This window comes from Macaca fascicularis, chromosome X, assembly GCF_037993035.2.
Source record: "Macaca fascicularis isolate 582-1 chromosome X, T2T-MFA8v1.1".
NCBI lineage: Eukaryota > Metazoa > Chordata > Mammalia > Primates > Cercopithecidae > Macaca > Macaca fascicularis.
In genome coordinates, this window is record NC_088395.1 from 41,538,855 (window position 1) to 41,556,407 (window position 17,553).

Sequence of the window (17,553 nt, forward strand, 5' to 3'; positions counted from 1 at the left end):
AATTAGTAAAAGGGCAGGAAAACAGGCAAAACAAAAACAAAAGCAAAGATGATGATTCAAGAAAAATACATGGCAACTTAAGGATAAAAGCTAACCACAATGTGGAGTTTCAAACATGCTTGTGTATTAAAAAAGATGGGAAAGTAGAATTTTACAAAGGAATATACCTCTTGCAGATGAAATGACAAAAACGACGGAAAATATGAGTAACACAGGTAAATCAAAATCCTGAATCTTCCTTAAAGGTACACAAAGGGAAAATTTCCAAGCCTTGATTTAACTAGATTTTAAGCTTGGGTGAGTTTAGGTCAGTGTTGACTGAACAGAGTCGAATCCTCTGATGATTTCTAGAACCTGTGAAAGCAACTGTCTTCAGGATAACTTTGTATAAGAGTCTCCCCTTAACTAAGGAACCTACAGCAGATAGGCACTGCTACACTTAGCACACACATGGTAACTACCCTTTGGATCTGCTCAGCAATGGAAAACCTTCCAAAAGTCGGCAGCCAACTCTTATGAGTACCACGTCTGTGGCAGTTTCTGACTTGAGCTGGCTTGACAGTGGACAGAGCTGATTTCTAGGTTTGGTAGTCTCCAGGGGCCTGGAGAGAAATTCCACAAAGGTTCCACTCCACGGGCCGCACAATCCGTAACTGGGTAGGGAGTAGGCTGGCAGCCCTGGAGGTTGTGAGACACCTGGGATGCCTTGGTCCTGGTGGGAGCGAGGGGGTTTGTCCTCAGATTTTAGAAGTCAACTTACTGATAAGGCTGTCCCATGTAGCATTCTACTCCACATCCCATTTCATCAGAGCAGCCTTGCTGCAAATGTAGGTTGACACGCTTCTGACTGTGCTGGGGACTAAGGCTTGATCCTTACGGCTTATTTGGGGAAAAACAGATTGATTCTTACCTCATTTAAACCTGGAGTAATAGTTGGTGCAGCAATGAAAACAACAAAAGGAGCAAACTCTGCAGTTCTCAGGACCTTCAGTGCCTGTGTTAAGAAAAAAAAAAAAAAGAAAAATCCCGACTTAAAAGAAGAAATAACTAATGTAACTTTCAAATGAGTCTATAAAAATTTTTATACAACTGAAAATTTCAAGCCCTTGGCTCAAATTTTTGGCAAGGTATTATTAAATTTACCAACTTTATACATAACTTATATTACTTTTTTTCTAAAGGATGGACAATAGCCATCAGACAATGAAAGTTGGCAAACTGGACATTTTTCTTATGACTCATGAATCAATCTCTTTTTCTTCATAAAAGTTAACACTGATTATGTTGGTTAATGTCCATTTAAACCTGGCTATTAGTTGTAGCCTGAATTTTAATCCACAGGAAATGCATCTAAGGAGAGACTTGGACCTGCAGGCTGGTTTTACCGCTAATCTGGAGGCCACTCCCTCACATTTCAAGTTTCAAATCGCTAGCCAAGGACTGCTAGCAAATCTGTCCACTGTAACTGTGCGTTGCTCTGCTGAAAAGCCCCTGGGACTCCTGGGGAAGGGGGAAGCTTGCCCAGGGCTGGAGTTAGGAGCCCTAGACTTTGTGTCTTAGTCCTGTCGCTAAAGACACTGTGTGGCTGTGGGCAATGTGTAGGCCCATGAGAAATCGCTGCATTCAAGAGAGGAGGGTCTCTGAGATCCCTTTCAGTTCCCTTCCAAGGCACGGAAAACCTCTAACTGCAAGCTACTAGTTTGGATAGATATACTGCAACGCTGCAATCAGACGCTGCGGGAGTTAATTCTGCTAAGGGATTACTGTTTCAGCTCCTCCCCAGGAGGATATGATTATCTTGGAGGTTACAAACTCCCTTCCAAGGAACAAAACCCAACACATACAGATACCCAATTCACAAGTGACTGACATGTGATTAATTCATATGCGCTGGGGTAAATATCTTGCTGTCATTTACACAAGAACTTAACTATCCTGCTCCCCACATATTTTGCTTTCTAAATGGTCTTTACATTTGCTGGCTTCGTGCTATTCCTATTGCTCCATCTTTTGCCCGGCTTATTGTCATAGTAATCAGACTGGTTGCCCTGCCTCTGGTTTTGCTGCTTTCCAATCGACACTCTACCCTGCTACTGGAATGATCTTTCTGAAATTCAAAACCCATGGCTCTCCTGCTCAGAATTCAACAGTTCCCTCTTGGCCTCAGGATAAAATGTATACTCCTCAGCATGAATGTCACCTCTCTCCCTCATAAGCATGCCTGTGCTTAACCTCTTCAGCCTTTCTCTCTGCCCCTTTGCCTCCATGGGCCAGCCATCCTGAACTACTTTCAGTTCCAGAAAGGGCCAGACTCTCTTCTGGCTTTCCGGCCTTTTGACTTACTACTCCTTCTGCCTGGACCTCCCATCCTCTCTTCCCCTTCCCCACTCGCCCTTTGGCTTGGCTGAGTAATCCTTCAGAACTCAGCACTGATGCTCTTTTCTCCGGGAAGTCCTTTGTGGGCTCTGAGACCCTCCCATGTGCTCCTGAAGTACCCATCACATGGGAAACCCAAGACCCCACGGACTAGCGGGTACCCTCCTTCAGGGCAGGGACTGTGTCTTCTTCAGCTGTCTCACTCATGGTCAATATGGTACCCAGCATAAACTGCCCTTATAAAAACATTAAAATGTAAAAATAGTAGATATAATTTGCACAGAATTTATCTTGTCTTTTAAGGCAGGTTCATCTACAGAGCACTCTACTCTCTTGGCCGAAGGGACTCTCTTAGCCTCTTCGTGTATATAGGCATGTAAGAGACAAATCTGACATGAAAGCTTCTTTCTTTTTTTAGTGCAAGGTTGACTTTCACTAGGATTGATTATATTTCTGAATTTTAGTCACACAGCATTTTCTTGTGGGTTGAGGGAGACTGGTACATTGTATTTATCCATCAAAGTTCTTTAATTCTTAAAGTCCTAGGCTCTGATTCCTCTGGTAAGAAAGCTCTTTAAGCTTGCATATATGTTAATTTTTGAAAGAGGTAACTGGCAATTTCTTTGCCAATCCTTTTATGACTGAAGACTTTAGCAAGGAACAAACATTATGATGAAGTCCACATATAGGTCAAGCAAGCTAACAGGGATCTTCACTTAGAAATATCCTTTATGTCAGTATTATCTTAGGCCTTTTTTCCTTCCTTCCTATACTCATAGATCAGGTGAATACAGGGTCAGGTGAGACAAGGTTTTCTCATCACCCCTACTCCTGGTCACACACATATACCCATCCCATAGCCTGCTTCTGGGCAACTGAGATGGGAAAGAACCCTATTTGCTTCTATCTCCAAAGCTACTCTGAGGTCTAGATGGAAGTCCACCCAGCCTGGATGCTGAACAGAACTCACGGATGAAGTAGAGAATGACACCCTGGGCATGAAATGGTTTTTTTCTCCACCCAGTGGCCCAGCCTACCAGGTACCCAATCCTTCTCCTGTTTTCCATTCCAGCTATCACATTACAACAGCAGAAAACAAACTGTTTGGAACATTAGTTTAGCTTTCTGCAGATTGCCCATCTCTGCACTGCATTCATGTCCTTGGTCTATATCCATAGACTGCACTTACTGCATAAAACCATCAATGGTGGCCATGTTCCTCACATTGCCAGATGCCTCTCATGTCTACGAATCAGGTTATATTCCTTGATTTCCTTTTTTTTGCCCAGGTTGTCAGGAAGTTCAGAGCCAAATTTAGTATTTATCACAGTAACTAAAGTAGCCCTGTGGTTAGCATATTTGCTCTCTCCTCCTTTTTGTGGCTTTTTCTATTCCTGTACTTTATTATTGTACTTTCAAAAATTCTAAGATGCCTCAAATCCTGATTGAGATTTTCCTGTCTAGTCAGCCTTGTATTTTCAGCAGACTCACCACACATTTCCTCACTTGTTCTTGAAGGTCTTTGTGCCATACTCTGCACTACTTATGGGTCTCAAGTGAGTGCCACTTTTGGTGCTGTGGCAGCCTGACTGAGGTTCAGAGTTACTTCAGGGACAGGAAATGGAATTGCTCACAAGGATTCCCCTCTCCCAGGCAGTTAACAGGTGACTTAAAGATGAACTCTAAGCCCTCTTCCTTTCTGACTCAGGATGAGGCACAAATTTTTTAATGTTCATGGGCAAATATTTCTCTCTGAATCTCTCTGGGATTCGGAGAGAGAGACAGGGACAGAGAGAGAGAGACAGAGAGGGAGAGAGAGGAAGAGAGAGAAAGAGGGAGGGAGAGAGAGAGAGAGCGAGACAGAGAGAGACAGAGTATGAGTGTGTGTGTGTGAAAGAGAGAGAGAGAGGAGAAACAGGGACAGATATGGACAGGGAGAGAAACAGCATGCTCTAGAAGGATCACTGAAAGCATGCTAGAATCAGATAGTCAAAATAACATTAATATTTGTGGAGATAAATTGATTCTATGGCTTGGCTATGGCCAATAATTAATCTCAGGTTATTATCTTCAAGGAATAGAAACTCATTTGACCCAAGTGTATAAGATGCAGATATCTATTCTGGTTTGCAAGCTTAAAAGGCACACAGGGGCACGCATCTGAGTCATTTGGTACAAAAATCTAAGGGTGTAGGAAGAGTGCAGTGACCCCGGAACCCATCTCAAGAGAGCTAACTGATTTCACAAAATAGTCTCTGGTTCAGAACCTGGCTCTTGTTTTAAAGTATGGATTCCTAACAAGACTGTACGCTACCTCTTGATGATGACCTCTTCCTCTGTGGGCAAAAGCAAAACTACAAATATTCTGCTATTATTAACTTTTTCCTGCTACAAATGGATACATCAGAATAAAGTTAAAATCTAAAACCATCACATTAAGCTCTGATTACACAATGGGGCTATGACAGTTTCAGCTTTAGAGGCACAGATTATTTTCTGAGCCATAGCTTTATTTTCATGAGAAATAAATTCTGCAGTTTTTCTTAGGTTTGACTGAATTACAGATTTTTCTGAACATTAAAAAAGAAAAGGAGGCTTTAAATTGTACTACTATGGATAAGGTGAACCATCTTAAGGATTCCCAGGGTTACCTCTTCTAGGGTAGTACAGTGAAAGGAAGTGGGGATTTATTATAAAAGAATAAAAATTTAAAAATCAACATAGTTCAACTTCACACCTCACTTTCTTTTTTTTTTTTTTTTTTTTTTTGAGACGGAGTCTCGCTCTGTCGCCCAGGCTGGAGTGCAGTGGCGCGATCTCGGCTCGCTGCAAGCTCCGCCTCCCGGGTTCACGCCATTCTCCTGCCTCAGCCTCCCGAGTAGCTGGGACTACAGGCGCCCACAACCGCGCCCGGCTAATTTTTTGTATTTTTAGTAGAGACGGGGTTTCACCGTGGTCTCGACTCCTGACCTTGTGATCCGCCCGCCTCGGCCTCCCAAAGTGCTGGGATTACAGGCGTGAGCCACCGCGCCCGGCCACACCTCACTTTCAATTGACTGTAAAGCCTTAATCGAGTCACAAGTATGTTAAGCCTTGGTTTCTCCATCTACAAAAGTAGATACTGATCTCCAGCTCACAGGGTTACAAGGATAAGGTAAGGAGTCATAATGCCTGGCGAAATATATAGCACTTTAAGAACATAATCTATTACTATTTCATGAGAAGCCAGGTTATTAATTTCTTTCTAGTTTAATGTCTTTACCATCATCCTCTAGCTTCAAAGTTGGACCACAACATCTTATCATATAGTGTTATTAGACATGCTCAATTGGGCCTCAGTTGTCTGAAATAAGATGGCATACAGTATTAGACCGGCACTAAAAGAGTTGGACACGTGTTAGGTGGTTTTCCTATGGTCCACATGTAGTTTGGCAGAAGTGAGAGGATTTAAAAAAACGCCACAAGGCCCTTCTGTTATGGACAGTTTTGGATGTACAATGAGGAAGGAATTTCATCCTCACCATCTTGTCTTCTGAATTGTATTCTTAGCTCCTGACCCTCTGCTTGGCATATAAGTGCTTAATACAAGTTTGTTGGATTGAACTGTCTGTGAGATACAGTAGAGGGGTCATCTAAGAAGCTGGAGTGGGAAAGGGGGGTGGAGAAAAATGTTCTAAGGAGAGAGCCTCCCTGGAGCAATGAGGCTCTGCCTGAAAGCAAGTTGTTCATGGTCACAGGCATCCTGAAGGCAGGATGAAGACCTTGCCCAGCCGAGGAGAGACTGGGCTGAGGGCAGAGAAGCCCAAGAGTGAAGCCCAGGCGGCGCAGATTGTGGGCATCCTCAGCTGTACTGTGGTATGCAGCGGTCATTGTGAGACCAGGACTGGCATGAGGCTGGCCTGGGCAGCAGGGCCTGGGACGAGTGTAGTCAACCAGACCAACGGGAGGGGCAGGACCTGGGCAATCCCTATCCCCAGGGCCGCTGGCCCAAAGAGGCTCAGGCAGCCAGATGCCTATGGCCGGCCCTCGGGGCTAAGTGGATCTGAGAGATCACAGTTCTGAGATGCAGGGACCCAGGAAGCAGGAGAGAAGAGTGCAGGTGAGCTCATCCAGCACTCAGGGGAACAGAGGAGAGTGCCCAGCCGGGGTGAGGAGGTGCTTTGGGGCCAAGTGCAATGGGTAAAAGTAACTGCTGTGGGTGTCCTGAGGAGGCTGAGAGAAGTGTCTCCCACTCAGCAGTGCAGAGCAATGCATGGCTGTGCAAGGGCAAGGAGACAGGGAGAGCTGGACGCTACGGGTGGAGCAGCAGCAGCAGCGGCAGCAGCAGCAGTGGCAGTGGCGGCGGCAGCAGCGGAGGCAGGTAAGGCAGAAAGCCCTCGAAAGTGGACTTAGGTAATGCAGAGGGAGTCTGAGGAGCCCTGCAGCCAGCATACTGCTAGAGACATTACTACCAGCAGAAAACGACGTTCAGGTGAAGACCAGTGTGGAACCCAAGGAGAGGATGTCGAAGACCAGGACCAGGATTGAGACTTTGCCTCTAGCCACCCCTGGCCAGAAGATTTTTCCAATCCCTAGTAAGGAGGGATTAGCAGTTAAACAAAAATCAATCTGTGGTACACATCATATATTTAGTTCTATATAGGTCCAAGTTAATTGTTAAGTAAATTGCAGTGTTCACCCTACTGCTGCTTTCCTCCCTAGCCCCTTAAACAGATCCTTTTGTGGTTTCCAAAGTTCCAAGTTCAAGAACGCCATCAGGTGTTGTAAACGGAAATGGGTGAACCCACTGGCCACAAATTAGGATCCTGGAGCCCAGAAACTGAGCTGTCAGGTCCCACGTCACACAGACTCTGGCTATACAGGTTCTGTCCTTGCTTTAGGGATGATTAGGGGACCAAGTCTCATACAGTGGTCCTTGAACAGGGATTCGTCCTGCCTAGGATAGCCAGGTAAGCCTCCTGATGAAACACAGCCTGCTTGAGGGAAGCTGGTCTACTATTTCAGCAGGTAGCATACTGGTTCTATTTCTAAGTGTTAAAAGAGATTTGGTACAGGTCAGTCCGAGAAATGGCAACTCGGAGTCACATGGGCACCCACAAGCCTCTCCTGTAACCCACCTTGATGTCTACAACTCCCAAATCCTTCCTACTGTGCTTTACCTCCCATGTCTACTTGGTTTGAACTCAGAGATGAAAAAACAGCTTGTCAGCATTTTTGATGTAAAGCCTTCAGCTTTCTCTTTTCCAAGTTTAATAATTCCTATTGCAAGACATATCTAGAAACCATTTCGTCATCTCTGTGTCTGGCTCTCTTTTGAGTCCTCTTCCAAGTCTTTATCCCTCTCCTACTTTTCGCTCAGGGTCAGGCATTGTGCTCAGGTAAGGAAATGGCAGAGGCTGAGAGACACCATGGGTTTCCATCCCTGCTGTCTTTGACATCTGGGCTCACTCATGCTTGCTTTCATAAAGCTAGTGCTGTGTTTTAGACCCAGGCCCCAGGATCAGTTTCTCACTGGAGATGAACATAATGTGCTGGCAGAGGCTCTGATGGTCCAGCATGAGCTGTACCCAGAGAGGGAAGGTGGCTGTTGTGATAACAAAGTGCCAGAGCCTCATCCTGAGGTCAGATGATTGTAGGATTTCTGGCAGGCGTAGACCCAATCAGGAACCTTATTGAGCTTCTGCATATAATAAACCTCTTAAGAGAATAATGTCTGCTTCTTAAATACCTGGTGTGTGCACTGAGTCCAACGATTAGTCAGCTGGCATTCTAGACTGTGAACCCCCAATGCCTCCATTATTGACACTTTTCCGTAGTTTATGAAATTATGTGACCTGTGACTTTCTGATGGTATTTTTGATTTCAGAATCTGTGCTTATTGGCATGCAGGCAGGATGTCAGACATTCGGGGAGGCTGGGCATTACCTGAGGCTCCACGTCCAGTATTGCAATCAGCCCCTGCTCGTGGATCTTCCGGATGGTCTCCAGTTTTGTCCCATACATTGCATCCTCGTGGCTGCCGTACTCCAAGTACTCGTTATTAGAGATGTCTTGCATCATTTGGTCATGAGATACAAAGTAATAATTCTTTCCATTTTCTTCATCTTTCTTTGGAGGTCTGGTTGTGTCTGCAAAGCCGCATGGCACAAGAGGTTTAAAAGGCGGAGCTGATGAGCTTACTACGCTCCCAACAGATTTACTCAAACCCAGTCTCTTCCTAAAAGCTGTGGATTCTTTAGCATATATCTCATATCCCCTGTTCTCACCCCCAGTGGCTTTGCAGAACTAAATTCTAGAAACCATATTTATCTGTGTACATCACACCACAGTAGCCAGTCAGTTGTCTGGTTTGGTGAATCTTTCAGTGTTCAGGTGAGATGTATTTTATCCCTTCATGAATCACCACAGGAGGAAGACATGAAATGGCCCAAGATGAATATAACTCACTGTGTGCCTTACTGCAGTTGAGTCTTGTGTAGAAGGAAAACAGGAGAATAAAAAAATGGAAAACCGCATATGGTTAAATTTAAATAAGCCAAAATTAAATAAAATTCAAATTTTAGTTTCTCAGTCTCACTAGCGGCATTTCAAGGATTCAATAACCACGTGTGGTTAATGGCCACTGTACTGGACTGCGCAGACATCAAGTACTGTCATTGTCACAGAAAGTTCTATAGAAAAGTGATGGTCTATAACATCTTGCAAAAGGAGAATGTTAGGATACAGCAAAAGGCACATTACACTGAAAACACAATGACTGTGGCCAGACATAGCCATAATTTTTATGGAAGACGTCAATCAGGAGGTGACAAACTGGCTTATGGGCCAAATATGGCCTACTGTCTTTTATTTATTTATTTTTTTACTTTGGAGACAGAGTCCCACTCTGTAGCCCAGGCTGGAGTACAGTGGCGCGATCTCAGCTCACTGCAACTTCCGCCTCTTGGGTTCAAGAGATTCTTGTGCCCTCAGCCTCCTGAGTAGCTGGGATTATAGGCATGTACCACTATGCCCAGCTATTTTTTGTATTTTCAATAGAGATGGGGTTTCACCATGTTGGCCAGACTGGTCTCAAACTCCTGACCTCAGGTGATCTGCCTGCCTCAGTCTCCCAAAGTGCTGGGATTACAGGTGTCAGCCACTGCACCCGGCCACCTACTGTCTGTTTTTGTAAACAAAGTTTTATTGGAACACAGCCATGTGCTTTTGTTTACATATTGTCTATGGTTGTTTTCATGAGATAACAGCAGAGCTAAGTGCTTGTGACAGACTGTATGGCCTTAAAGCCTCAAATGTGCACTATTTGGTCCTTTACAGAAAAGGTTTGCCCACCCCTCACCTGAGTGAGTGTAACTGAAGTATACGCCAATAAGCTCTAGTTCTGTGGATACTAATAGGACCAGTATCCTGCAAAACACACTTTAGGAAATGTTTTTCTAGATGAGCTAGGGACACTGGTTTTAATATTCTCTCTCTCTCTCCCTACCCCCCTTTCTCTTCTCCCTTCCTTCCCCTTTTTTCCCTCTCTCTCCCAATTTCCTCGCTTCCTTCTTTCCTTGAGAAAGAACAAATTTATGCTACTCTCTCCTGTGTACATGAGCCTAAACTAATGGGGAATTCCCCCTTTCCTGCTAGCCTGTTAGAACATCAAGTGCTTGTGGTCATCAAAATGTGGACATTTTAAGAGAAGCCCTTTCTCTCAAAAGCTGAAGAACCGGCATTACTATTTATTTATTGAGACAGGGTCTCGCTTTGCTGCCCAGGTTGGAGTGCAGTGGCAAGATCTCAGTTCACTGCAACTTCCATCTCCCGGGTTCAAGTGATTCTCATGCCTCAGCCACGCTAGTAGCTGGGACTACAGGTGCATGCCACCATGCCTGGCTAACTTTTGTATTTTTAGTAGAGATACGGTTTCACCACGTTGGCCAGGCTGGTCTCAAACTCCTGGCCTCATGTGATCCACCCATCTCGGCCTCCCAAAGTGCTGGGATTATAGGTGTGCGCCACCGCGCCCGGCAAAGAACTGACATAACATATTGATGTTGTACTATCTTTAGTCGTCTTAGTAGTTAGATACATGTTACATACACATACGGGGTCAAATATTTCAAAGACTAGTCATGATTGATGTCATCAAAGGTAAGTTTTAAAACCAAACTAGTTAACTGGCCATTTAATAACATGGAAGTTCAATTGTTATGTGGTTAAGAAGAAGCTAAATGTTAGGTAAGCTTGCTATACTCATGATCTAGACAAAAGGAGAATTAAAAGAACACTTCAAGGTGTTTTACTAGAAAACCCCAGTAGTGCCAAATGAGGCACTATTGGATAAATTTCTTGTGTAAATCAGACAGGGTTTTGGGATGAAGGTTGTCTCATGAAGCCTCCCGGCTCTCTGAGGTGTACAGATAACTGTAAGTGGTGGTGACATTGCTTCAGGAAGGCATGTGAAGGCCCTATAGAATGGAGCCAATCTTCACATTTTCTCCTGTTGCTCTTAAAAAATCATTCTCCTTTAGCTCTTCCAACCCTGAACTGCTAGAAAGCTTCTGGGATGAAAATTTTATTTTATTTTATTTTTTTGAGACGGAATTTCACTCTTGTTGCCTAGGCTGGAGTGCAATGGTGCGATCTTGGCTCATCACAACCTCCACCTCTGGTTTAAGCGATTCTCCTGCCTCAGCCTCCTGAGTAGCTGGGATTACAGGCATGCACCACCATGCCTGGCTAATTTTGTATTTTTAGTAGAGACGGGGTTTTTCCATGTTGGTCAGGCTGGTCTCAAACTCCCGACCTCAGGTGATTCGCCCACCTCAGCCTCCCAAAGTGCTGGGATTACAGGCATGAGCCACCGCACCTTGCCTAAAATTTTAAACTTTAGAATAATGATGATAATAATGAAACGATAGTGGTAGATAGCTTCTACTCATCCATCATCTGCTAAGCGCTTCATACACATGATCTCAAATCCCCTCTGCAATCCTGGAATTACTTCATTTTACAATTGAGAAAATGAAGAGGGCAAGAGGTTAAGAATAAGATACAGAAAATAAAGGAGAATTAAAAATCTTACAGATTTGAAAATCTTTACAGAAACAACTGTTAGCATATTGATTGGGTTTAAAAAGTGATAAGAAATCAACAATTTAAATATTAATTAAAGGAAAAATTGTCATATCAGAAACTTTACAACTATGAAAACTTATTTTTCCGAAGAATAATTTGTCTGGGTAATGCGCATGACATGTTGTTAGAAAAATTGTTACAAACAGAATGGATGAACCTAAATTTATTTAAAACACACACACACACACACACACACACACACACACACACACACACACTCTATACACATATCTGTACTAAGACAAGCCTAGAAGGGTATACAGCAGAGAAGCCTAGAAGGGTATACAACAAAATATTTATAGCATTTATTATAGGGAAAGAGGGGTTGGGATTATTGTTAACTCATTTTCCTCCTTGTTCTTTTTTGGATTTTACGAATTTCCTACAATGAACAGTTATACCTCATGTAATCAGAAAAAAATACACACATTATAGAGTTAAAAAAGTGATAGGAAAAATATAATGAAAAGAGATTGAGACATTGCTTACGTGGAATAGGGTACGCAAACCGGTCTGGGTGCTTTGTGATGAGAGTGTTTTTTATGTGTCTTCTCCCAACACCATGTGCGCCTATGTCATTTAGGAAAAAAGAATGTTAAAATTGACAACTCTTAATAATGTTCACAAAATGTTTTGAAAGAGAGAATAAGCAACCCACTTATACAATCAAACTTACCTAATAAGACTAGTGTTTTCCTTTTGAATGCTGGCAGTTTTACTACTTCTTCATATGTGACAAGATCTAATTGATCAAACACTAAAACGCAAAGATTTAGAAGAAAGGTGAATTTGTGGAATGACTATTTCATGTACACAAATTATAATTTTACTGCAAAACTACAGTTATATTAAAACCATGTCTTAAAAATATGAATCTAACTTATGATATATGGCTTATATGTAATTTAAGTCATATAGCATCTAGGGAGAAATTTTCATTTTTAAGCCCATGAAAATGCACTTTAGAACTAGGGGCATCCAAAGATGCTGAACACATGCATTAAAATGTCCAAATCTAAAAGATGTTACATATCTTTTCATGCAGTATCCAACAAATTATATGAATTCATTCGAAACCACATGCTGTTCATATTTTTCCAATTCTAAGAAGTCAGTAATACTAAAAAGAAAAAGTCTACAGACAGTGACCAACATGAATATAGCATGAATGCAACTAAAGTTAACCAGGAGAGGGGCCAGCTAGAACATTTCTAAAGATGGATGAGAAATGCATGGGCAGCTGGTCTTTAACTTCATGGTTCTTTCTTTCAACAGAGTTGATGAAGGTGGCATGCTAGATTCTAAGGCAAGTTCTGTAACTATTTCATAAGCTTATCAATGAGCATCTCACAAGCTTTCCTGTAACCCAGATATCCATTCAATGGAGAGTCTTGAATATGTAAGGAGAGTTACATGCTTTCCTGGGCCTGAAAACTTGTCGACCATTACATGGGCAGTCTGCGCGTGGTGGATCAGGATGGAAAGAATCATGAAGCAGAGTCTGAGCTCCGAAACCTTTGCAAAAGTGGAGTTCTCTAATCACTACAGACTGAGGAGAAATATTTTAACAAATATTTTCTGAAACCTGCCTCTTAACACTATCATAAAAGCAATTTCAAGCAATGTACGAAACTTTCCTGAGCAGATGCCCATTCCTGTTGAAATTCAACGTGGTCCAATTCTCACACACATTTGGAAATTCTCACAAAGGGCTAAAATTGTATGTCTGTGTTTCCTGTAATTTTTGTATGGTCATACCCAAATGCTGTCAGTTACATACTGACATTTCTTTTTTTAAAGAATATTGAATAAACCCTGGATTTTAGAGGGGTTAAAATAAATTCAGTAAAATCGATTCAATGATGTAATAAAGGAATTTGGGCTGCTTTATTTATTTATTTATTTATTTATTTATTTATTTATTTATTTTTGAGATGGACTCTCACTCTGCCGCCCAGGCTGGAGTGCAGTGGTGCGATCTCGGCTTACTGCAACCTCTGCCTCCCAGGTTCAAGCGATTCTCCTGCCTCAGCTTCCCGAGTTACAGGCACCCGCCATTATGCCCAGCCAATTTTTGTATTTTTGTAGAGACGGGGTTTCACCATGTTGGCCAGGCTGGTCTTGAACTCCTGACCTCAGGTGATTCGCTGGTCTTGGCCTCCCGAAGTGTTGGGATTACAGGTGTGAATCATCACACCCGGCCGAAATCTGCGCTACTTTAGCCAATCATTCATTAAGAGAACCTTCTACTCCTTAAAACAATATGGCCAAATGATTGTGAATATCACCTTAATTCTTAACATTAGTGATTTGCCCAATCACTTAAAATGCAAAACAAGATACTTGGGAATAGAACAGATCAGAAACAAACAAACAAAAAGCACCATTATCACAATATATAAAGAAATACAATATATTAAAATAGAGGTTAGTGTATATTAATGGGTATTTGCGCATTTGTTTTCTTTCGATAACTTGATTTATAAAGGTTGATTGAAAGTCTTTAAAGCATATCCTCTAGCAATAGCTAAAAAGCCAGAAATGTTTTCTGTGTTCAGAATGGCAGACTCACAAAATTAAAATGAACATGAGGCCCTCTGTGGTAGGGCTAGTTACTTATACTGCAGTAGTAATGGAGTGATGAGAGTTGCAAAAATAAAAGCAGGAGTGCTGATGGCATTATTTTTTAGACCTATTGCCCTCTGAGTGATATTTCCATCAAGAAAAAGTATGCTTACGAAAGAAGTGCATTGACAAGCAGATATGTTTTAATATATTTTAATAAAAATAAGCAAGCATCTCACGAAAGAGCAAGATGATGATGATGACACAAGCTTTCTCAATGGTATATACACACACCTATCCCTCTATAGAGCCCTAACTCTAATCCTACCAAATTAAGACTTGTCATTTTTTAAAAAAAACACATAAGAATGAGTTAGATGTCAACAATCAAAACCACAAACAGGTATGTTATGAAAATGAAATGAAACAGATATGTTAAACATCAATATCTTAACCATAAAGGAGCAGCATGAAGAGGTTACTCTGGTCTAAATGAAATTGCCACACGGTCATAGGGTTGAGAAACAATAAAAAAAGGGTATTTTAAAAATAAGAGATACAAAGAATATTAGGAAAGCACTTAAAGAATGAACTTTTAAAGGTTTTAAGTTGCTTGCTGATTAAAAAAAAGGACTTAAAAGAAAATCATCAAAAACACAGAGGCATAGTCATTCAACAGGTTACTTACATGCACAGAGGCCATTGGGAGTGAGACAGCATGAAAAATGTACAGGGGTCATTGAAATATGGCTTTTCATATATTAGTAAAATAAAAGTATAATATGTACAAAATAAACTTTATCATGCAATATTCTAAACACAAGGCAAATAAATCACATTAAGAAACAAACTCATTTAATAGAAATTCAACAATAACCTTATATAAAAGCCAGTGGATTTTATATACTAACATAGACATTTTATCGAGAATAGTTACAAGAAAACCTCTTCAGAGAGTGTAGACATGGAAGCCTTTTGCTTTTCACTTTGTACTGTCCTGTACCATGTGTAATTTCTAACCATGTGTGCCTATTATTTTTATTATTATTATTATTGAGACAGGGTCTCACTCCTTCACCCAGGTTGGAGTGCAGTGGTGGGATCTTGGCTCACTGCAGCCTCTGCCTCCCGGGTTCAAGTGATTCTCCTGCCTCAGCCTCCCAAGTAGCTGGGATTACAGGCGTGCACCACCATACCCAGCTAAGTTTTGTATTTTTAGTAGAGATGGGGTTTTGCCATGTTGGCCAGGCTGGTCTCGAACTCCTGGCCTCAAGTGATCTGCCCACCTTGGCCTCCCAAAGTGCTGAGATTACGCATGAGCCACTGCGCACAGCCTATTATTATTTTTAATGCCAACAGGGCAGTGAGTGAGATTATGGGTCACTTTTCGTTTCCTTTAGAGTTGCTTGTATTCCAGAAAAAAAAAGAATAGCTTTTAAAGTCAATAGTACTAACTTGTGGTATTAAGCATAATTTAAACACACCTGTGAATGGTATTGTAGAAATCCCCTATGTTCAAATATGTGTATGCAAACATTTCGGGGCTCTAACATTTAAGAAAACAAATTAATGAAAACTTCCTAAATTTTTAAAAAGTTTACATTAGTAACTTGATCTAAAATGACTTTTGGAAGTCCTGGGGGCTGAGGAATCTCAATGCCTCTAGAGTTCAGTTGTTCTAGCCACACTACAATGCTTTTTGCACCAAGTATACATGGCTAGAAACCTTTTATGTGTTACAGAAAATGTATTTGTTGTAAAAGCTACACACACCATAATCAAATCTATTCCCAAGGATTCAGAAATACTGTCTGGCACAGTTTGCTCATATTACCCTGATTTCCTGCTAAACTACTTAACATTCCAGACACTTCTTTTAAGTATTTATGTAACTACTTTCCAGGTTGAATTTTTTCCATAAAAAAGTCATTAACGTTGAATCCTTGTCTCAGTTGGAAATGCTATCAAGATCTTCAAATACTATAAAGACCTCCAATTCAAAAGAGCATTGCACACTGGTAGCATTGGGTTAAGAAGTAGATACTTGAATGCCCGCAGGGGTCAGGTAGCTAATGTGGTTGAATGAAGTGGGCCAGGTGCAAAAACAGGGAGTGGTGTGGACAGCGTGTGCTGGAGAATGAGTGACCATTCAAAGGCCACATTAACCACCCAGAGTTACTGCGAGAGAAAGTGGGCCTGGTATTGCTGCATTCCTTGTTCTTCTAAGGGAACTCTGAAACCCAAATTTTTATGTTAAATATCCTGACTTTCACATATGATGACTTATTAAAATTTATTTTAAACACTGTGTGTGTGGGAGTTAGAAGGATAAAATTTACTCATGGGTCAAATTCAGCGAATAGGCTGTCACTTTATGATGGCAATTGTAGGTAACACAGTCTGAACAGAATTCCACTTTAACAAGCTATGTAGAATTTCCTAGTGACAAAAATGGAAATAATTCTAGTGTTATCATTCCCACCAGTTCTAGATAATGACAAAATTCCCAACCTTCATTTGTACCACAAATACAAATAATGCCAGAATTTGATAAGGTTTGGATCTTGCCATCAATATATGATGAATTCTCAAAGATTTGAAGCAGGAAACAAAACATACGGCCTTTATTTTAATTAACTGAGTAGTAGCAGAAGAACAGAGTACTGTATTTTACCATCAACTTCTAAAGAAGCCAGAAAAATCCTTTTGAGATCTTGTTTTATCTGTGGCCCATGAGCCCATCTAGTTTGGTATGAAAGGCTATGATATTTCTCAAAGCAGCTGCCTCACCAGTGGAGGTCAATAGTATTTGTTTCTCAGTCTTTTAGAGCAATTCTTTATAAGGACACTTCTGTACATTGGGATGATCTTTCATCATAGCTAAAAGCAGAACAGCTGATTAAATACTTGACAGTTTGATCTCTTGTAAAGCAAAGGTAATACTAAGCAAGTGGTTCTTCTGGACTTTCTAATGAACAAAATGGAAGGGTTGGTTGATGATGCAGAAGAAACCTGAAGAGATGGTGACAGAAAGGAATGCTAGGCTTTGCAGGCAGTGTATTTCAGAAAGTCCAGGAAAAAAGTTGGGAATCTTCTTCCAGAAAGAGACACTAAAAAGAGAGCTCACAGTGATTATTTTGCAGGCGAGGGAAGCCTAACAATGATATCCTGACTAGAGAATCACAAATAGGCCTAAACACAAAGTTCTACAAAGACACTTAAGGGTCTCTGCAAGGACCATCCAAGAAGCTCAGACTTTCTTTCAAAGGAGGGCCTTATACACAGTGACACACACTGACATGTAGAACAACCCCTCAAGCATGGCAAGGAAGGCTCTGATGCCCAGAAGACCGCTGGTTAGGAAAATACTGATGATACCAAACAGGTGGTGGCAGTAGGCTCCCCTGTCCTCTCAACCCCTCCTTTCTTCATTCTAAGCTGACAAGAACTTAGAGAGGTCAATGGTTTGGGATAGGAGGTAAGTGT

General features: G+C 41.6%; 1 protein-coding gene across 25 annotated transcripts in view; it reads right to left on the reverse strand.

The window, feature by feature from the left end:
* Nucleotides 1-17,553, reverse strand: part of CASK (calcium/calmodulin dependent serine protein kinase) — a 413,308-nt gene that overhangs the window by 8,071 nt on the left and 387,684 nt on the right. For 13 of the 25 annotated variants that reach the window (XM_005593339.5, XM_074030323.1, XM_005593337.5 and 10 more), the window contains 4 exons: nt 12,179-12,244; nt 11,992-12,072; nt 8,302-8,504; nt 911-994 (listed from right to left, as the gene is read on the reverse strand). In XM_005593339.5, coding sequence (XP_005593396.1) covers nt 911-994; nt 8,302-8,504; nt 11,992-12,072; nt 12,179-12,244 — 434 coding nt within the window. Of the gene's footprint in view, nt 1-910; nt 995-8,301; nt 8,505-11,991; nt 12,073-12,178; nt 12,260-17,553 lie in introns of all 25 variants that reach the window. The other 12 variants (XM_005593338.5, XM_005593336.5, XM_074030320.1 and 9 more) reach the window with 1 other exon arrangement.